The sequence below is a fragment of the Benincasa hispida genome, chromosome 11 (genome assembly GCF_009727055.1).
Source record: "Benincasa hispida cultivar B227 chromosome 11, ASM972705v1, whole genome shotgun sequence".
Lineage (NCBI taxonomy): Eukaryota > Viridiplantae > Streptophyta > Magnoliopsida > Cucurbitales > Cucurbitaceae > Benincasa > Benincasa hispida.
Window position 1 is genome coordinate 17,524,205 of NC_052359.1, and position 23,598 is coordinate 17,547,802.

Consider the following 23,598-nt stretch of genomic DNA (forward strand, 5'->3'; position numbering starts at 1 on the left):
GAAACAGTTGCACTAACATATGAGTGTAACGCTCTGTTTCAAAACAATCTCCCTACTAAAGTGAAGGACCCTGGGACTTTTACATTTCCCTGCACCATAGGAGGGAAGATGGTCGGAAACGCGCTATATGATTTAGGGGCAAGCATAAATTTGATGCCCTTGTTAATTTTTAAGAAGCTGGACATCGGCGAAGCAAGGCCAACCACGATCACATTACAGCTAGCCAATAGATCAATTATGCTTCCTAAGGGCAAGATAGAAGATGTTCTCATGCAAGTGGACAAGTTTATCTTCCCAGCAGACTTTGTCATATTGGATTATGAGGCCGATAGAGAAATCCCTATCATCCTGGGATGCCCATTTCTCGCCACAGGGCGAGTGTTAATCGATGTGCAGAAAGGAGAGTTGACCATCCGAGTCGATGATCAAGAAGTAAAATTCAACATACTCAATGCGTTGAAGTTCCCAGGAGATATAGAGAACTGCCAATACATCGAAGAGCTGCGGGAAGGACATTGGCACAAAACCATGAAGGAGCTGGAGGAAGAAAATTGTGAAATCGGCGCAATAGTGGAAGAGGACTGCACCACAATTCATGCAGAATCTAATTTTGAACCGCTCAAGTTATCTGAACGGACATCACAACGCATTAAGCAATCTTTAGAAGAGCCACCTGTGTTAGAGTTAAAGTCGTTGCCAGTGCATCTAAAGTATGCTTACTTAGGAAGTAACGACACATTACCAGTCATCATTTCTGCATCACTAAGTAAGGAGAAAGAAGATGCTGTTATACGGATCCTAAGAAATAACGCAAAAGCCTTAGGATGGACCTTGGCAGACATTCGAGGAATCAGTCCCTCGTATTGTATGCACAAAATTCGTTTGAAAGAAGGAAAGAATGAATCAGTAGAAAGGCAATGCCGTTTGAACCGTTCCATGAAGGAGGTTGTAAAGAAGGAAATAATAAAGTGGCTGGACGCAGGTGTCATCTACCCGATATCTGATAGTAGTTGGGTGAGCCCAGTGCAACGTGTTCCGAAGAAAGGAGCGATGACAGTCATCACTAATGACAAGAATGAATTGGTTCCCACAAGGACAGCTACGGGGTGGAGAATCTGCATGGATTATCGCAACCTGAATTTGGCCACTAAAAAGGACCACTTTCCACTCCCGTTCATTGATCAGATGTTAGACAGACTTGCGGGGAATGAGTTTTTATACTTTCTTGATGGCAATTCAGGGTATAACAAAATAGCAATTGCGCTGGAGGACCAAGACAAGACAACCTTTACGTGCCCATTTGGTACGTTCGCATTTTGACGCGTGCCATTTGGACTCTGTAATGCACCAGGCAGTTTTCAACGATGCATGATGGCAATATTCTCAGATTACTTGGAGGTGTCAGTCGAGGTATTCATGGATGATTTCTCAGAGTTTGGCAGTAATTATGACTTCTGTTTATCTAACCTTGAAAAAGTCTTGAAGAGATGTGTGGCAACAAATCTTGTTTTGAACTGGGAAAAATGTCACTTTATGGTGGAAGAAGAAATAGTTCTGGGTCACAAAATCTTCAAGGCAGGATTGGAAGTTGATCAGGCAAAAATCGATGCAATTTCCAAATTACCCCCACATGTGAACATAAAAACACTTAGAAGCTTTCTGGGACACGCGAGGTTTTATAGAAGATTTATTCGCAACTTCTCCCAGATCGCAAGACCCCTAAGTGCACTTCTCGAAGTTGACCGCGAGTATAATTTTGATGACACCTGCACCCAAGCATTTAACACATTGAAAGATGTGCTCATCTTCGCACCCGTTTTGATTGCGCCAGATTGGACGCAACCATTTACGTTGATGTGCGATACTAGCGGATATGTTGTGGGTGCAGTTTTGAGTTAGCGCAAGGATAAGGTATTGCATCCTATTTATTATGCAAGCAAAACACTGAACGATGCACAGGAGAACTATACGACCACAGAAAAGGAAATGCTCACAGTGGTATTTGCACTTGAGAAGTTCTGACAGTACTTAATCAGAACAAACGTGGTGGGGTATATGGATCACTCTGCGATTAAGTATTTAATGATGAAGAAGGATGAAAAACCGAGGATGATATGGTGGGTGTTGCTCTTGCAAGAGTTTGACCTAGAAATTAAAGACCGGAAGGGCACCGAGAACCAAGTCACGTATCATTTGTCAAGATTGGAAAATTACGAGGTTCAAGGGTAAGAAAAGGATATTGAGGAAAGATTCCCCGATGAGCTGCTGATGCAGTAGACACTAATGTTCCCTGGTATGCGGACATAGTAAACTTCATAGTTTGCGGTCAACTGCCAGATGTTTATACATACTAGCAGAAGAAGAAGCCAAGACATGACGCCAAATTTTATTTCTGGGACGATCCATCCCATATTAACAAGGACCTGATCATATAATACGTCGGTGTGTTCCTGAGCATGAAGCCAAGCAAATTTTAGAGCTCTGTCATGAGTCCCCATATGGAGGACATTTTGGGGGGCAAAGGACCGCAACAAAAGTCTTACACAGCGGCTACTTTTGGCCAACACTGTTTAAGGATGCCCAAGCTCATGTTGTGCAATGCGACAGGTGTCAAAGGATAGGGAATATGTCTAAAAGAAATGAAATGTCATTGACGTCAATCTTAGAGGTTGAATTATTTGATGTTTGAGGAATTGACTTCATGGGCCCATTCCCCACATCCGAAGTCATTCAATATTTCTGTTGCGGTTATTATGTATTGAAATGGTTGAGGGCATCGCATTGCCAAGAATGACCGGCCACTTGTGGCGAAGTTTCTAAGGAAGAATATTTTTCTCGTTATGGGACGCACGGGCCTTAATCAACGATGAGGGCTCTCACTTTATCAATCGCATAATTGCCAACCTGTTGACTAAATTCAACGTCAGCCATCGAGTTGCAACTACTTATCACTCATAGACTAATGGGCAGGTAGAGATTTCTAACCGAGAGATCAAAAATATCTTGGAGAAGGTAGTTAATACTGCCAGGAAGGATTGGTCACCTAAGCTTGATGAAGCACTATGGGCTTACAGGACTACCTACAAAATACCAATTGGCATGTCTTCGTACGCCCTGGTCTTCGGAAAAGCTTGTCATCTGCCGCTTGAGTTGGATCATAAGGCGATGTGGGCATGCAAGAAGCTGAAGTTTGATTTTGCCAGTGCGAGGAAAGTCCAGAAGCTGCAATTGAATCAGTTGGTTGAATGGCGAAGGGATGCCTATGAAAATCCTAAGATATATAAGGAGAAAACAAAGAAATGGCATGATGACCACATAAACGACCGAACATTCATCGATGGTCAACAGGTATTACTATTCAACGCGCGTTTGCGATTGTTCCCAGGAAAGTTGAAGTCTCGCTGGTCTGGGCCATTCCAAATCAAGACAATCTTTCCTCACGGTGCAGTAGAACTAATAACTTTAGATGAGAGCAGCGCATTCAAAGTCAATGGTCAGCGGATCAAGCCCTACCATGGAGGCTACTTCGATCGGCCATGGACACCATTGACTTGGGCAAGCAGGATTAAACCGCTTGTAAGGAAAGCGATTGCGGTAACTCTAAGAACTTCTTACAATCGACCTTCCTACCTATGTTACTTGCTTTCTTTATAGCTTTCTTTTACCGTTTTCTAAATTTCGTCAATTACTGTCTAGTAGAATCAGTCTTTAATGTTTTTGTATTTCCTTCCAATTTAATTTCGCATGTCTCTCCATATCATAAATTTAGTAGCAATGGTCATATAATTGTTGTGAATGATTGGATAAATCACCGCAAGGTCTTTTCGACTGACATTTTTGATGAATTAAGAAGAAAGGAAAGTAAACTAGGAGAGGATGGGTGTAGTAAGTGGTACCAAGCGACACTGTGCATCCAGTACACCCAAATGCGTTACGGTGAGGGGTGTGTTGCGCACGTCTATGTCTTTTGCCCATCCTTAGTTAAATGCACCATGTTGAGGTATCCTCTAGAAATGTATTTAGTTAAGGGGTGTGTTGTGGGGATGTATGCGTGTTGCCCGTCCTTGGCAAAAATGTATCTGCGTTTATTGGAAGCATGGTGTGAATTTTAAATCATGCACCATTCTGAATCAAATTTGTAAGTTAATCAAATTCTTTGACTCTTGTACAGGCAACAGAAAATTTTTGTAATGCGTTCAATTATACTTATTTGTACACTTTGTTAATATTCAATAAAATTAGAATACATGATTCACTCTACTTTTTGCCTGTGCCTTTTTTTTTTTTTATCTTCCTTTGTCAATTTTTGTAATGTTCTTAATCTTTTTTTTTTACGATCTTCATTGCGTTGCTATGATGTATTATATGTTTATACTAAGAAACATTTCCCATACTTAGTAATTTCTGACTAACACTTAGTTAATTCTTAGTTTGGTAGTACTTCACCTGTTATCTTTCAAAGTTCTACTCAAACCTTCTTTTTGCAATTTTCTTCTAAATGTTTGTCTAATCTCTCAAAACAATGCAATGAGAACCTTGCTCATCTTTAAATTTGGGGGTGGGGAAGGTATGAGCGGATGAGATCAAGAATATGCAGTATTTAAGAAAATTCGTCTATTTTTTTTTTTTAAAAAAAATTATGCAAAACTCGAATGTTAGCGCAAGGGAAAACCTCAAAACTGGCCTAACTTGATAAGAGTTTAGTTGTGAAAGGAGCCTGCTCGTAGTTGGATGTTCGTATGACACTCGTAAGAGCAAGCCAAAACGAAGGTGGGTTTCCAAGAACAATGCAGCATGAAAAAAGACAAAAAAATAATAGAATGCAAGAGGCAACTCCTCTGAATGTCATGAGTTAAAGTTGAAATTGGCACACAACCGTAGTTGGATGTCCGCATGACACCCAGGGGATAAGCCAAAACGAAGAGTGTAACCGTGATCAATAGTCTCTAAGTAAATAAAAGGCGCAAAGTTTTGCTCACCGCATTTAAATACATCAAGTTGTTTTGACAAAGAAGAGATAAACATTCTATTTTGAAAATAAGAAAAGCATCTTTGAGCAGAATTTTGTAATATAGAAGAATAAAGTAAGGCTTGCTAAGAATTAGTAACGATAAAAGAAAAGTACGATGTCAAGAAATGTGCCTAAGTGTAACATTCGGAGCAACCAATCATCGCAAAAATAGAGGATAGGAATTAAGCATGATTGCCTTAGTAGAAGATATGCTTGAGGACAAGCATATATCTAAATTTAGGGGTGTGATAACTTGTAGAAATACAAGTTATTTATGCCACCTTATCTAGATATTGCGGCCAAAAGTTAGTAAATATTCGCCGATTGTATGAAGATTAGCTTAGAATTACAATAATTATAAATGATCGCAATTACACCCACTAACACCATAAAGATGGAGAACAAGTCGAATTTTACTCTGTTTTGCAGAAAACCAAGTCACCGCTTGCGCTCAAGGCTCACGAGAAACTGATTAACGCATCTCTGTCACATTGCGCTTGTCAATCAACAATGAAGAGAAGAACACCGCATTGATGGCGTAATGCGACAATCGATCCAAAGCTGACTTTCAACTGCATGCGGCAATAAAAACAACATCGTATGCAAATCCACGATCGAAAGATGCAAATGAGCAACGCAAAAGCGGAGGATTGAAACACGTGTACAACCAACGGTTGTGCAGAATTGACGGTCTAATTGCATAACAGAAGGAATAATATCCCTCCATCTTCGGAATTACCATAACCATCAATGGGGACCACAAGGTCGGAGTCAAAAACCTGCACATATAAATACCCCATAGATTTCAGAGAAAACTCATGCTACTTGATACGGGGCTAAGTGCTGCTAAACTGTTGAGAGAAAAGGCTGAGCTGAGTGCTTAAATGAAGAAATCCGGGAAGAAGACGAGATAAGGCCGAGAGGTGAATCTCAGATCTATTATGCCAAATACCCCATCGGAAGCTTTGTGCATAGATCTCTGCTACCGGTGGAGCAAGCCTGAGAGGGAAGCTCTCCCTACCATCAAATCCATCATATCCGACAAGCAGATCTCTATCGAATCAGTGGCAAGACATTGGCACTTATTTGTATCTATTCTATCTCTTTCATCGTTGTATTTCACTTTCTCTTTATCTTTTCATTCACACACCATGTATCAAACGCTTAATATATATATTAAATATTTTGATAGCTTTCATATACCATTCTCTGTCTATTTCCGTTCTTCCATTAATCATTTTCTCCATGATGTCTTTTTAATCCCTTGATAGTTAATATGAATCAAACAAGTACTTAATCTGTGTTAAAGGTATAAAATGCGTTTAGCTAAGGCATGCTAGACGACATCTTCACCTGTGAGAGCAGAAATGAAGATGCCATTCTGATCTATCAAGAGAGGGTTAGTAGAATGCGTTAACTAAAGTGAGTTGTACTTCCAGACATGGAAGCAACCTTGCGTTCATTACGTTATTCTCTGTTTCACCACAAACATGTGGGAGCGTGGCTGACACTGAAAGGTGTACGCCAAGAGAAGAGCGGAATAGTTTTTCTAGCTTTCACACAATTGAGAACTTGTGTTGTTTATATTATTTATCTTTCTCTTTCTATTCTGTTCATAAGACTTGTCGCCGCATTTCACATCTTTGCATAACTTTCATAGCTAGCCTTGACCCCAGCATCTTGTAACATGAAGCCTGTATCTTGTATCATCCAGCTTAGGTTTATTTTATTTTATTTTATTAACGCATCTTTACTGCTTTACTTTATTTTATCGCAATTTATATACATGTACAAATACATTTTTAAAGATTGAAAACCTGGTCGCATATATCATGAACATATCACAATAACCTAAAACAATCCCTGAGTTCGACCTCGGATCACACCGAGAAACTTGCGGTGGAATTACACTTGGTTCCATCATAAGGAAACTTGTGACAACACATGGCATACTACGTGAACATCCATAATTAACGCATATCTAGCAGTAGTATCGCATCATTTCGAGCATAAAACATCATCAATCATACCTATCAGCAATTCGTCAATAGCAACCTCCCATCCATTCTTTTATTTAACCGCCGCATGCACATTACCACATTCATCCAACTACAAGTCCTTAAGTTCGACATCGGATCACCCGAGAAACTGGCATTCGCGTTATACTTGGCATGAGCGCAAGAAAACTTGTGACAGGACGCATGGTCATCGCATACATTTGATGATGCATACTCATTCTAACGCATGACCATCGACGCATGACTATCAACGCATACCTTAAGAACTTACATCGCATATTGTGTCCAAGAGATTTTAGTTGTCGAGTAATTGACATCTAATTTCCCGTCATCAAGTAATCATCAGTAAAACTGATAAAATACTCATAGCCACCTCGGGCTCGCACATTCATAGGACCATAAAGGTTAGAATGTATTAACTCAAGAGGCTCCTTGGCTTTAAAACGTTTTCCAGTAAAAGGTCGTTTAGTCATCTTACCTTCAAGGCAAGATTCGCACACAGGTGAAGAATTTTCTTCTAGCTCACTTAGAGGTCCATTCTTCACCAATCTCTCAATCCGATTGAGATTGATGTGCCCTAAATGTAGATGCCAAAGTTGAGCATTTTCTTTTGGAGAAATTCGTTGACGTTTTGATTGAGTTACGGAAGCTCTGAACATTTCAATATTATGAAGGGAATTAATGGCTAACGGCCTTAGCACATATAAATTTGATTCCAGATTAGCTGTGCAAATAAAGACACCATCTTTATGAATAAACGATTTACTCAATTCGAAAGAAATAGTGTATTTACTTTGCAATAAGCACTTTATAGAAGTAAGGTTCCTTTTTAGTTCAAGAACAATATATACATCTTTTAAATTGAGAAACCTATTCTGTAAAGTCGACTGGATCCCTCCCTCTGCCACAGCTGAGATGACGTGCCTGGTGCCTATTCGCATCGTCATCTCACCAGCCTCCAGCTGTTGCCAGGATCTAATCCTCTGAAAAGAAGAACAAACATGGTTAGTTGCGCATGAATCAATTATCCAGGCAAAATCATCATTTTCTACTAAACAAGTTTCAAGTACAAGTAAATCATATTTACCTTTATCCGCCTTGGCCTTAGCCTTGGCTTCTTTCTTCTCCTTCAGACACCGAGGATAGTTCCTCTTCCAATTTTAATCTTTATTGCAATGGAAACACTTTCTCTTAGCAACCGGTGGACGTCTCCTCGGGGTGACAGGCGGTGGGTTAGCAGGTGCCTTCCCTTTTCCCTTATCACCCTTCTTCTTCTTCCCCTTTTCAGAGTTAGAAGTAGAAGGTGCAAACTTCATTCCTGAGGTCGAACCTCTATGGAACGTCCTTGAGGATGTAGCAACATTTGCCTCACCCTTCTGCCTCTCCTTACTTTTCAGTAAACATTAGTATATTTGCAACTCGTTGAGGAGAGTTGTAAGGTTATATTTCACTTTGTTAAGAATCACATTGCTAACAAAGTGCAGGAAGCTCTCCGGTAAAGAATGCAAGATTATGCTAACCTGGCTGCCCTCATCGATGGTAGACCCATTGAAATGGACCATCATGTTTAGCACAAGTTCACAAATAGAGGTGCCTTCTTGCATTTATAGTTGAATATATATTTAAGAGCCTCATGCATAAGCTGTTCAGACGGTTGTCCAAACATCCCCAGCAGGGACTCTATGATCTCACAAGCTCAGACCATAGGCTCATGCTTCTTGTCCAAGACGTCAGAAAGACTTGCCAAGATATAGGCTCGGGCCTTCTCATTCGCCCTTGTCCATCGCTCGTATGCCTCCCGAAAATTTCGAGCAGCATTTGGAGCTAGAATAGAAGAACAAGCCTCCATGAGAGCGAACATGAGATCCTCGATGATTAGGATCATTGTGATCATATGTTTCCATGTTGAAAAATTGTCGCTAGTCAATTTTTCGGCACTTAACAAAGGCAATGTGCTTGTTGCCATTTGAAAAAGTTGTTGAAAATACGAACAAATCTTGATTAGTTTTGCTAAACCACGTTTAAACCAATTTGTTTTGCAAAACAGTTTCAAGTACCCTAAGCTATAGACTTCTATTTTGTAATGATGCACCAGTAAGTCAGGACAAACGCCACCGGTGGGGTGATCAGTTGCCCCTTCACTGGGATGAGACATTTCCAACCATTAGGCAAAACCAACTCATGGAACTGAACCTAACAGCCACCATTTTTTGGTCCACAATTGTTAACATTTAACTATTCCGTGTATGTGTAACCCCTTGTTTTCGGTGCCAGAGTCCCGCCCTAATGCGCTTACCATAGGGAAAAGACAGATTAGGACAAGAGACTAAGTTACACTATCCTCTTATAGGAGATCAAATAAAGAAACGCGCAAAACTGCCATCCTTTAGGGGGACACTCCCAGGGTGTCTCGAGGCGATGCGCAGTAACGTTATTCAACCTAACGAGGGAGATCGAGGGATATGTTGTCGCACTTCCCGCTCCCACTTACTATGAACATTCTCTCCATCCACCTTGATATTGACTACCCAAACACCTGTCTCTTATACACATCTAGATGTGTATAAGAGACAGCCGCAGGACATGTTGTCGCACTTCCCGCTCCCACTTACTATGAACATTCTCTCCATCCACCTTGATATTGACCTACCCAAACACCATCCGTTGCGGGGACATGCCATAGGTGCCACAAGGTCGAGGATAGATCTCACGGTGTGGACTATTTAGGAGAAAGGTTAAAGATGTAAGTGTAGCATCTTATGCCCCAAGTACCTCCCACTGAATGTTCTACCTAGGGATTCATTAACCTAGACAATCCGACTATTGATTTTAGTCTAAGTCATCTTTTTAAACTCTGCTCATAAACAACGTTTTTTTATGAAATATAAACAATTCAAGTAGTCACATTTAAACACTTTAATGGACTGTTCTTAACTTGCATGCATGCATCAAATCTATCTAATTCACCTTTCCAAGTAAGTTCCCAGGTAGAGGTGTTACGTTTCCGTCAACTTAAATACCCCAGCCTAGCCAGAACCCGCCTTAGACAAAAGGTCCCTTATAGATAGATTTGCTACACTTTAACCTTTTATTAGCCAATTCAATCCTATTAAATTGATTAAAAGATTAAAGCCTTAGGGTTGCTAATCATATTAGAACCGTGATCTTAGGTCTATGTGATCCAAAATTTAAACATTTTAAAACCATGAATTAAACCTAAGTGAGCATGCATGTCTTTCTTATTTCTTTTAGTTCTAATTTCTCTTTAACTTTAAAAAGAAACAACTAAAATCATTGCGCACAACTAGGCATTTATAACATTTATAAAATAACCTATGTGTCATGCATCATGTAATGTCCAGTCATTACTATATAACTTTTATATAACGCGTAATAACCAAGCAAACATGCTTATATAATGTATAAATATAACTCTTATATTATATGATGCATGAGCATGTTCTTTCATAATTAAAATCATGCTTCTCTAAATTATAACAATTACAATAAAAAGATGATGCATGACCATTTCATAACCTAAGGTGGGATTTACTATATGTGCATACCATATGACATAGAAGACATACATCACATGTATTAAACAAATAGGTTAATGGACCGGGATGAGCCTTTAAACCTAAAAGAACGGGAATGAAAAACCCTATCTATTACATTTTTCATCGAGCAAACTGGTTCACAGGCGAACCGGGTCTTCAACCGCCAGGAAGTCTCCATCGTGTAGTAATCTTTAGTAGGTAGACAATCGTTCAGCGCACACTATACGATAGGTTCATATGTAAATGATCGCATAGACGACGACGAGGCTGTGAAGCCTGATCGTCTATGTGATCGTGTAACGCGTGATGGCAGGTAAACTATTTACCTTGAATTACTAAGCAATAGTTTAGTCAGTTACTAAGTAATGAAGCTTGCTAACCTAAATGATCGTCTAGTGCACTTTAAACAATACGTGAGCATCTGATCGTTTAACCTAGCGTGCAACTTGGTCAACGATTTACCGTGTGATGCTAAGCGATCGTTTAGTCAGTTACTAAGCAATGAAGCTTGCTGACCTAAACGATGGTCTAGCATGTGCGCACGTTAAGCGATCTGCCAGCATCTCAATGTTTACACGATGCGCGCAATTAAACAATTTACCTTACGATGCTAAACGATCATTTAGTCATTTACTAAGCGATGAAGCTTGCTGACCTAAACAATCGTCTAGCATGCGTGTGCGTTAAACGATACTCAGCGACCACGTGCTCGATCGTCTTCCCGATACGACCAACGCTTGATCTATACGCCATCGTTCAACAGATGCATTCAACCATGATCACGTACTCCTTCATCTTTACGATGCGATGGACAGCGATCGTATAGACTTCTTCTGTACGATGCGATCAACCCTTGATCGTCTCCTTCCTTAAAGAGCTGCAACCTTTGTCCAGAACATCGACGAACGACGCAAGACTTCAAACACTTTGAATACAGACTCGATTACGATTATATATGCCCAAAAACGCAGGAGCCTTTACATACAACCGCAAATGTAAAAGGAATTTAAACAAACCGAGGTAATTCATCCCGAAAACATCCATTAATCCAGCACATCCACAGCAGAGTTAACATTTAAAACAGCATAGAAATGCACCCACCACGAATGTTAACGTTATTTCGTTGCAACAAATGAAATCAAAGTATCAGAAACCTGGCTCTGATACCAATTGAAGGATCTCAAAATGAGAATTCCATGAGCGGGTTTAGATCACTCCGATTTTCACAGTGACCCGAATATAAACAATATACATTCTAAATTAGCAGTTATGCATAATAAATCTCAACAACAGCATGCTCAGTATACAATAAAGCATAGAGAAGGGGTTCATTACCAGAGGAAGATGATCTTCGAATATATAAACCCACAGCAGCAGAAGAACTCCACCAATCTACCAGCACCCCAGCGAGTCTCTCGTCTGATACTGCATGATCCGAACGTACACGAACAAGGAGTTGGGGACAACACCACCTATAGGGAGACCCAGGTATCCTCGGCGTCAAAAACCCAGAGAGTGGGCTCTGGTGAGTTTGGTAGAAGACGGAGGAGAAGAAATCATGTAGATGACAAGCGCGCACGAGAAGAACTTCGCTATCCCAGATGTTTATCGTATAGTAAAACTACATGATCGTTTAGGAAAAATGGACGATCGTTTAGGAAACTTGTACACGATCGTTTAGGGAACGCGCGAGTTAGATGATCGTTTAGACGACTGAGAATCTTTCGTATAGGCTCTCGGTGATCAGTCTTTCACGATCTCTTTAGGGCGCAGGCTATCTTTTGCACGACTTAATTGTTCCAAAAATTGAAAACGATTTTCAACTTGTATCCCGCCGGTTACCTTAACCCTTACGGCCCATGTTCTCACTTACAAACGGTGAAAATTGGTTAATTATTAAATAATTAATCAATTAATTTATTTAATAAATATAATCATATTATATTTATATCCTATAGTTTGATATCATATATCTACTATAGTATTTTTCCTATATTTGATATACATCACATTTATATCTAATTTCCTCCAAAATAATGTATATCTTACATTTAGCCAATTATATCATATATAATTAGCCATTCCAATTATATCATATACAATTGTACTTTCTCTTGTCAATTTGAGCATTTCAAATTAACCCAAACACTGGTTCTCGACTTTATCCAAGCTACCCAAGTGACCTAATGGACCTGTGGCTCAAAGCTCTAATGGTACGTGATTAGTTGACTAAACTCTTTAGCCACGAGATTCACCATCCGTTAACTATCAATGATTCCACTAAAGACCAACAGTTGAACTCTTCTTACCACATAAATATTTCTGTGTCCATTGGATATAATCAATCATGAGTACGATGAACCTTCACAGATGCTTGTAAGTATAGTTGGGCCAATTTACTGTTTTGCCCCTGTAGTTACGTCTCACTCCTTAAGTACAACTGATTCCTCTAATGAACAATACAACATAGTCCAACTATGTGTGAACACCTCTTAGGCCAGGAGAAGGTGTGTGGTGCCACATCATTCAAGCCCCAGAATTAGCCCTTAAAGGAGCCATCTATCTACTTACCCCTGCCTCGGGAAGGAGTGAATTCCATCTTGTGTATCTGAGTTCCCAGCTCCCAAATTAGACGAATCCCCAAAATGGTAGGTTTGAATCGACGAACTGGCCACTCGCACCCATACAAATCAAAGGACCGCCCTCAATGCAGGAGTTCCCAACTCACTCAGGATTGAGGTCATGTTACCTATGGTCATCCTAGTGAAGTGAAGTCCCTGTCATGAACGGTGTTATATAACGAGACGTTAACACTTCATGGTCAGGTCTTATACAAACTCTTTGTATAGGATGCCCCCGCTCGCATGTCTCTAACACGAATTATTAGGATCAGACCATCTATGACAAGTCACAACACTTGTGACCATTCCACAAAGCGGGCCATGTTCGTAGCATTTCCAGGATAAGGTTTCCCTCCTTTATCCATATACTACAGACCATTTTGGTTATCACTCAAGACATGATCCACTTGTATGTCACTATATACATGCTTGAGTCACAAATAGATAACCAGGGATTTTATGTTTATTGGTTTATGGTAAAGCAACTAAAACAAGTAAATGAGCAAAACAGAAAGTTGTGAAGTAAATATCATATATTAACAATCATAGATGTTCGTATGTATTGTTTACAAACTACAAGACACGAGACTTTAAGGCATCAACCCCAACATGTGTACCCATCAAGGAAGCAAAAATAATCAATCCCCGCTAAGTTGTCGAGCATTTATCAATAAAGGGTAGGAGGAATGATCTTTCTTTCTCGTCGCGTTGAGTTTCTTGTAATCCATACAAATCTGCCAACCCGTGACGGTTCTCATGGGGATCAATTTGTTGTTTGCGTTAGGAACCACTGTCATCCCACCCTTTTTGGGAATGCATTACACGAGGCTGACCCAAGTGCTATCTGCAATGGGGTAGATAATGTCGACATCTAACCATTTGATGATTTATTTTTTAACAACCTATTTCATCGCCAGGGTTCAATCTGTGTTGAGGTTCTATTGAGCCCTTTTGATTTTCTTCAAGCTGGATTTGATGCATGCAATACGTTGGGCTAATACCTCTGATGTCTGCTAGCGTCCATCTGATCGCTCTAATATATTTTTCTAAAATATTATTCAAAACAATTTCTTTTTCTTCAGGTAACGTAGAGGATATGATGACTGGTAAGGTTTCATTCTGGCCGAGAAATACGTACTTCAAGTGGGTTGGTAGAGTTTTTAGTTTTTGTGTAGGTGGTTGCTCTAAAGAGGGCTTATATGCTTTTCTTTCTTCATCCAAATTTAGCATTTCATCATTCTTCAACATCTTTGTTATCGCATGGAAAGTCTCAATGGATGCTATAGCATCCTCTCTTTCTTCATTATCTTCCTCGGATTCCCAATTTCCAACGCAAGTTTGTTCATCATCGGAATCAGATAAGCCATCCTCATTTGGGAACTTCATTTCCTTGATAATATTGAACATGAGCTTCTTTCCATTGACGCTCATTGTCATTTCTCCTTTATGCACATCTATTTGAGCACGACCAGTAGACAAGAATGGTCGTCCCAATATGATTGGAACAACTTTATCTACCTTATAATATAAGATAATGAAGTCTACAGGTAGGATGAATTTATCTATTGTTACCAAGACATCCTTTAATTTCCCTTGAAGGTGCACCAAGGATCTATCGGCGAGTTCAAGAGTCAACATTGTCGGTGTTAGCTGTCCAACATACAATCTTTTGAAAATTGAAAGGGGCATTAAGTTTATGCTTACCCCGAGATCGTATAATGCTTGGCCAATATATATTTCTTCTATTGAGCAGGGTACTGTGAAACTGCTTGGGTCACGCATCCTTGGTGGAATTATAGTGTTGTATTCTTGTGTCAATGCCACTGTGGCGAATCTTCCCGTGCTTCTCTTCTTCAAGACGATGTTCTTCAAAATTTTCACATACACAGGCATCTGCTCTATCGCTTCTATGAACGGAATATTGATGTGCAATTGTTTCAATATTTCCAAGAAGTGTTGATACTTGCCTCATCGTTATGTTTCTTTTTCAATCTTTGAGGAAATGGAGGTAGTTGTACTTCCAGTGTTTCATGGTTTGGAGGCTTAGAGGTGATCGTATCTTCTGGTTCCTTAGTTGTCTTGGACTTCTTTGATTCAGTATGCGATAGAGCCTTCTTTGATTCAATCACAGGTTGCTCATTTGATCCAGTCTTGTGAGGCTCCTTTATGGCTTCTATCGCCTTCTTTCCACTCTTTAAGGTGACTGCTTGACAATGTTCTTTCCCGACATTCCCTGGATTACGTGGAAGCTCAGTTGAGCTAGGCAATGTCCCTTAGGGTCTGTTCTTTAGCTCTCCCACAATTTGTCCCATTTGAATTTCCAAATTGCAGATGGATGTAGCTTGGTTTTGAAGGACGGGTTCATTCTTTTCGATGTATGGGAGGACGATCCTCCATCGAGACAAAGAAAAGATCATCGATGATCAGTATAGTATTGATTGTGTTTTTTTGACTAGCATAATTTTCTCCAATTAACTTATCTGTGGCTAGTAAACTTAAAGTAGCGGTAGCCCTTTAAAGAATTTGCTAAAAAGAACAAACTATTTTAGTCTACTTGTATTAAACCACTAAAGAAAATATTCCTTCAATAAGTTCTCCAGGGATGATGAGGATGGTGGTTGAGAAATGCTAGCTTGCTGTTGTCCATTAAATCTCTGAAAGAACCCTGGCGGTCCCTCTCTCTGAGCCACAGGTTGACTACTTTGCTGTTGGTTGTTCTTCCAAGAAAAACTGGGGTGATTTCACCACCCTTGGTTGTAAGTGTTTGAATAATGATTGTTCTTGACAAAGTAAACTTATTGAGGATTTCGTGGGCATTCCTCAAAAGAATGTGATTCTTCACATAAGACACAACTGGTGCTTGTTTGCTCACATTCACTTGCCCATTTCGAGCTCTTGAATTGTTTTTTTTATGGCTTGGAGCAAGTTTATCATCGCATTCATCTGATTTTGTAATGATGAGATGGCACCATTACTTGAATTACCTTCTCTGGGCTTCGTTATTTGATCATTTTCTTGCCAATCTACATGGTTTTTTGAGATGCAATCAAGAATATTCTTTGCTTCATCATATGTTTTGTCCAGAAGACCTCCTGCTGCTCCCACATTGACAACTGTCTACGATGCAGAGTTAAGTCCATGATAGAAAATCGTCATTTGGAGGCAATCGGGTAATCCATTGTGTGGGCAATCACGTACTAGCCTTTTGAATCTCGCCCATGCGTCACTGATGATTCATCTTCTTCTTGTTCAAAATTGGTGATCAATTTCCTCCTTTTGGCATTTTTTGTGGGAGGGAAATACTTTTCATAAATTTCCCCACAACTTGTTCCCATGACGTTATCTCTCTTGGTTCGAGAGAATATGTCCATTTCCTTGCTTTATCGCATAGTGAAAATGGAAATAGCATGAGTCAAACCTCTTTTGGGAAATATTAGGGAACGCAAAAGTGTTGCAAATTTCAATGATGCTTCATAGATGGGAATGTGGATCTTCACCACGCCGTCCTCTAAACTGTCCCGCTATTTGCATCATTTGTAACATTACTAGCTTCATTTTGACCTTGATCCATCCAATGCTGGTCTCATGATTCATGGGGAGAAATCATACAAATTTTGTGACGCATAGTCCTAGATGGGTCTATTGTGATCATTTGCCAGTAGGATGGGATTTTCCAGCATGCTGTTTTCATTTGTTACTCGTTCTTCAGGTTGTTCAGCCATTCTACGAGCTCTTCCTTGTCGTTTACGTCTGTTTCTCTACCTTATGCGAAGGGTTCTTTCAATCTTTGGGTCATACTCGAGCTCAGAAGTATTTCCTTCGCTCATATGACACTTGCTTCTTCGTTCACAAGTGGAATGGCAATACTCCAAAAGTCGAAAGCTCCAAAGATCAAAGAGGTTTGATGTTAGCGCAATCTATACCGTAATCCCCAACAACGGCACCAAAAACTTGATGCGGTGATTTATAATCCGATAAGAGGGTGTATGGAGGTGATGATTATGCAAGTTTTCCTAACAAAGCCTAAGTATAAGCCTTGTTAGGTCCTGGTAAGTCTAGGGTCGAACACGGGGATTACTCAAACAGATATGTGATGCGCTATTTTATTAGGTGGAATATGGATGATATGCATTGATGGAATTGCATTGTGCACTCAAGTTTCCCCAGCAGAATTCAAGTGTAAATTCTGCAAAGTTTTCTGTTAAGTCCAGGGTCGATCACAAGGACTTGTGAAAATAGTTTGCGTTGATAATTTTCTTATGAAAACTTTGCGGTAACGGGTAAAAATAAAGAAGGTGTTGGTTGGTTTGATTGGGTTGATTGAAAATAAATAAAATGCGGCGGAGTTTGAAAAGAGTTAGTAAACGGGAAATGCGATGAATATGCAGTGAACGGGCTAAGAAAGGTTTCGGCTAACACTCCCTAGAATGCGTTCATACTTGCGATCATGCAACATGCATACAACAGTAAACCACCTCTCAGCGCAAATACCACGGCTTCTAAGGCGAGAATACATGTGATAATTATGCGATAAGTCTACAGGGTTTACACATAAACCTCTATTCCTATTTATGCGATGACAAGATGACATCCACACAAATATGCGACCACATATTATCATTCCTATTCCTAGGATTCATGCGATGCAAGTTGACAAACAGAGCTTATCTCTAAATCCCTATCTCTTACTTATGCCAATATAATCTTGCTCTCTCGAGTCTAGATTCTAACCTAGCTCTCTCGAGTCATTAGGTTCTTTCTTTAGACTCTCTCTCGAGTAGCTCTAAAGGGGTGTTGGGCACAACATAAAACAAGACAATCGCAAGCAGTGAACTTCCTAGGTCATGTTAGCCTAGTTCTTCTCAACCCATTCAACTAACTTAGTTACTCATGCGTATTATGAGAGTGAGCAGATGAATAAATAGAACTTCTATTGAATAAATATGAAGATGAAGTACAAATATCAATGCAAGTAAAGTAAAGTGCCTAGTAGAAATTTCTTTCTGCCAGGCGATTACAATGTTCTACTCGTGCTCTAAAGATATTTCTCGCTCTCGCGAGAGTCGGCCCACTCTCTGCCCTTACGCCCCAAGTTTATCTCTCGAGTTGCCTTGGGCTATCTCCGGTGTCACCGCTCTTCTCTTACTCTGCCTTAAAAATGAAAAGAAAACTATGAACTGAATGTAAGTCGATCTACTAGTTAACTTGTTCAACCCCTTTCTGAAGAATGCACTTGGTATTTGTAGAGCATCCATGGTGAAAGGCGGCTTCTCTCTCCTGGTTGTACAGATGGGACAGCTTTAATTCCTTACTGATGCGTCGGATGATTGTGATCGATAAACCTGTTTGTACTTTGAGACCGTTATCGGCTGTCAACTTAATTTGGATCTGACTGTCATCAGCTTTCTATCTCATCGCTCTTAATTGGCCTTTCACCAGATGTGTCCACCATGTTGCGCTAACCAAGTTGCAGTGATTCTTCTTGGGCGAATTTTTGCGAGCGCGATCAACACAAAGTCTTGTGGTGAAGTTGCACTCGACCGATGAATTCCTATGATTGCAATCTTTGCACTGCGTTAACGCATATTCTGTACAAAAAAAATACAAAAATCAATAGTTTCAATGATAGATTTTATGCCTAATGGACGCAATTTATCATTTTTCATCAACGCAATCCAACATTGTTTAATAACTTAGCACTATGATAACGTGCATTTTCGCCCCTTATCACAACCCTAAATTTAAACAATGCTTGTTCTCAAGCATAATTTAAAGATTCCTTTAACAAGTCCACCGCAAAGTTCTTTTCCTAAATTTCTCAAGGATACTTTATTCAAATCCTATATACTAGAATTTTCTTAAGTCTTATTCAAGTCTACTCTTAAAATATTTCTAAGTCCTAGGGACTGCAAGTTTAACTTTCAAAAGGACTTTACTAAATTCCGGAATATCGCATGATTTATTTCAAAAAGAAAATTTTCTACAGGGGTGACAAAAGATTTATCCTTGCACAAAAATTTTCTTTATTGCTATTTTTTTTCTGACCTTGCACTGATCCGAGTGCCTTGCCTTCATTTTGGCTTTCCCCCACAGGTGTCATGCGGACATCCAACTACGACCAATGCACTCTTTCTTAGACTAAACCCATACCGATTTGGCATTGGAGTTGTGGTCATCGATTTATGCGTTGATCCTGGTAACTTACTTTCGTTTTCGCTTGGCCCCACATGTGTCATGCAGACATCCAATTAGGGGTAAGTGCCTTTCACAACTTAACTCTTATCAACATGGGTTTCCCCTTTCCATTGATAGTGGAGATATTATTCTCAAAAATGTTTTATTTATTTTTTTTTTTTTGTGAACATAGCAAGGTCAAAAATAAATACCTCACCCCCGAATTTAAAATGCGGCAATATCCCCATTGCCAAAAGATTAACATAAGTTATGCGATGTTCCAGAATGCGTTGTAAAGAGAGTTTGAAAGAAAGCTAGCGAACACCTAACTTCTAGAAATATTTTATGAGGTGACTATCTTAAGATTAAGTTGACTCTAATATATACGAAAGAAATAGAAGCATATTTTTCATCATTGAAATCATACTTGGCAAGGAACAAAATGCGGTAAACTACTAAATTTATCTACTTGTTAAATGATTGCGGTAATAAAAAAGGATGCGGTGATAAAACTTTGAAAAACAAAATGCAATGTGATAGCGCAAAATTTGAAATAAAGATACTTTCTTCTTTGGTTTGCAGTAATGGAATAAGATGAGTGCTTCTTTGTGTAACATCTCCGCAATCTAACGCCTCGATCGTTGTATGAAAAACAAAGAGAGGGTCAAATTATTTTAAACAAAAGAAAATCGTTAACGCAATTTTTTTATTATTATTATTTTTAATAACAATAGTCATAGTAAACTAAGGGTAAACCGAAATTGAGAAGATATTGAAAATTCCAAATAGTCGAGAAAGGAGTTGAAGAATTGAAGTTTCCAAAACTTGTGTCCCTGATAAGTTGCGATCATTTGATAACGCAGGGTCCACTTATGTTTCGGCTGGATTTCTTATGTCCAGGGTGGCTTTTCTCTCTTTTCTTTGTCTTCAAGGGTCTTTATTGCCTTAATTCGAAGCTTTTCCCCATGAATCCTCATTACAATTTCCCCCTTGTGCACATCAATTTGAGCATGACCAGTTGAATGGAATGGTCGTCCCAATATGATGGCCGCATCTTCTTCTCCTTTATAATCCAAAATGAGGAAGTCTGCCGGCAAGATGAATTTATCAATTGAGATTGCGGCATTTTTCAACTCTTCTTCAGGATGTATTCGAGATCTGTTCACGAGCAGGAGAGTTTCCTTTGTGGGCATAAGTGGGTCGACATTCAATTATTTGAAGATTAATAGCGGCATTATGTTTATACTTGCCCCAAGATTGTATAGCCCTTGGGCACTAAAGGTCCCTCCTATAGAGGATGGGATCGTGAAGATTCCCGGTTCACCCATTTTAGGTGGGATCATAGCATTTTGCATTGCAGTCACTATTGCGATGTTTTCCTCCTCACCTTGTTCCTCTTTCAGTCTTTGCGGAGTCACTAGTGGTTGAGCTTCTTCGGGTTCAAAATCCAGAGGCATAAGGTGAACACAACTTCAGGGTCTGTTTTCTCGGACTTCTCCAAACTGTAGGTCAGCGGGTCTTCGGTTATTACCGGATTCAAGTTGGTCGCAATGCGCTTCTCCCCCATTTTCGCAGTCGTGCTATCACTTAGCGAGGAAACTACTAAGCACTGTTCCTTTCCATTACCCCTAGCATTACGAGGGAGCTCAGTTGAGCTCGGCAATTCCCCTTGCGGTCGAATTTTTAGCTCACTCGCAATCTGGCCCATTTGCAATTCAAGATTGCGGATGGACGCGGCCTGAACTTGAAGCTCCATCTCGTTTTTCTCTATATATTGCTTCAGTAGGCTCTCCAAAGAAGAGGATTGCGGTGGTTGTTGTGAGCTGCTTGCTTGATTTTGTGCTGGACCGTTGTTGCGTTGAAAGAATCCTGGTGGCCCTTCTTTTTGCGCCATAGGTTTAAAATTTTGTTGTTGATTCTTCCAAGCAAAATTGGAGCGGTTTCTCCACCCGGGGTTGTATGTATTGGAAAAGGAATTCTATCTCATGAAGCATACCGACTGTGGGTTTGTTGGGCATTCCTCCATCGGGTGAGCATCACCGCAAAGGACACAACTTGCGTTCGTCTGCGTAATTGCACTAACCTGCCCCTTCTTCGCTCCCGTATTATTAATTGCCATGCCTTGTATTAAACTCATCATCACAGTCATTTGATTTTGTAGGGATGCGATTGCCCCATTGTTTGCGTTATTTTCTTTGATCCTTGATCTCTGATCGCTTTCCCGCCAATCTTCATGATTTTTGGAAATGCGATCAAGTATGCTCTTAACCTCCTCATAAGTTCTGTCTAGCAGACCACCAATGGCTACCGCATTGGCAGCGGTCTGTGAAGTGTGATTCAATCCTTGGTAGAAAATCTCCATTTGCAGGCAATTTGATAAGCCATTGTGTGGACAGTCTCTTACCAACCGCTTGAACCTTGCCCAAGCATCGCTAGCAATTCGTCATCTTTTTTTTCAAAATTAGTTATCAATTTTCTTCTCCTAGCATTCTCAGTTGGTGGAAAGTACTTCTTCATAAAAAATTTCACCACCTGTTCCCACGAAGTTATCTCTTCTGATTCGAGAGAGTATGCCCAATTCCTCGCCTGATGACACAAAGAAAAAAGAAACAGAGTTAGTCGAACTTCCTCAGTTGAGATATTTAGGAACATAATAGTGTTGCAAATTTCTATGAAGCTCCGGAGGTGGGCGTGTGGGTCTTTGCCACGCCTTCCTCTAACTCTCTCGAGATTCATTTCAAACCTCGATCCATCTAACACCAGCCTCATGATTCCTGGAGAGAAATCATAGAGGTTCGGTGACGTAGTCCCGAATGGGTCTATTGCGATCATTCACCAAAAGGATGGGGTTGGCCATTATATTGTCCGCATTAGCGGCCCTTTCTGTCGATTGCTCTGCCATTCTTGGTGTTTCTTCTTGTTATTGTTGGCAGTCTCTCAATCTTCTCCTAAAACTCCTCTCAATCTCCGGGTCATAATTCGCCAAAGATTGAGAATCCTACAAGAAATCAACAAAAACTACCGTTAACAAACTATTTTGCCGAAGTCCCAGGCAACAACATCAAAAACTAGATGCGTTATTTTATTAAGTGGAATATGGATGATATGCGTTGATGGAATTATGTTGTGCATTCAACTTTCCCTAGTAGAATTCAAGTGTAAATTCCCTAGAGTTTCCTGCTAAGTCTAGGGTCAATCACAGCGACTTGTGAAAATAGTTTGCGTTGATAAATTTCTTATGAAAACTTTGTGGTAACCAGTAAAAATAAAGAAGGTGTTGGTTGGTTTGATTATGTTGATTGAAAATAAATAAAATGCCGCAGAGTTTGAAAAGAGTTGGTAAACGGAAAATGCGATGAATATGCGGTGAACGGCTTGAGAAAGGTTTCGGCTAACACTCCCTAGAATGCGTTCATACTTGCGATCATGCAACATGCATACAACAGTAAACCACCTCTCAGCGCAAATACCACGGCTTCTAAGGCGAGAATGCATGCGATAATTATGCGATAAGTCTACAGGGTTTACACATAAACCTCTATTCCTATTTATGTGATGACAAGATGACATCCACACAAATATGCGACCACATATTATCATTCTTATTCCTAGGATGCATGCGATGCAAGTTGACAAACAGAGCTTATCTCTAAGTCCCTATCTCTTTCTTATGTCGATCTAATCTTGCTCTCTCAAGTCTAGATTCTAACCTAACTCTCTCGAGTCATTAGGTTCTTTCTTTAGACTCTCTCTCGAGTAGTTTTAAAGGGGTGTTGGGCACAACATAAAAAAGACAATCGCAAGTAGTGAACTTCCTAGTTCATGTTAGCCTAGTTCTTCTCAACCCATTCAACTAACTTAGCTACTCATGTGTATTATAAGAGTGAGCAGATGTAGAAATAGAACTTCCATTGAATAAATATGAAGATGAAGTACAAATATCAATGCAAGTAAAGTAAAGAGCCTGGTCGCAATTTCTTGCTATCAGGCGATTACACTATTCTACTCGTGCTCTAAAGATATTTCTCGCTCTCGCAAGAGTCGTCCTGTTCTCTGCCCTTATGCCCCAAGGTTCTCTCTCTAGTTGCCCTGGGAGATCTCCGGTGTCACCGCTCTTATCTTGCTCCACCTTAAAAATGAAAAGAAAACTATGAACTGAATGTAAGGCGATCTATCGATTAACTTGTTCAACCCCTTTCTGAAGAATGCACTTGGTA

At 39.9% G+C, this 23,598-nt stretch overlaps 1 protein-coding gene and 1 non-coding gene across 2 annotated transcripts; one reads left to right on the forward strand and one right to left on the reverse strand.

Moving 5' to 3' along the window:
- Positions 1–593: 593 nt before the first annotated feature.
- On the reverse strand, positions 594–15,100 carry LOC120090587. The gene is made up of 3 exons (XM_039048315.1): positions 14,346–15,100; positions 743–798; positions 594–673 (listed from the first exon to the last, which is right to left on the reverse strand). Exons 1-3 carry the CDS (start codon positions 15,098–15,100, stop codon positions 594–596), a joined length of 891 nt encoding a protein of 296 aa, XP_038904243.1.
- A 1,279-nt stretch (positions 15,101–16,379) lies between these two features.
- Positions 16,380–16,485, forward strand: LOC120092316. The gene has a single exon (XR_005486022.1). It is a non-coding gene; the product is annotated as a small nucleolar RNA R71 (small nucleolar RNA).
- Positions 16,486–23,598: the final 7,113 nt, after the last annotated feature.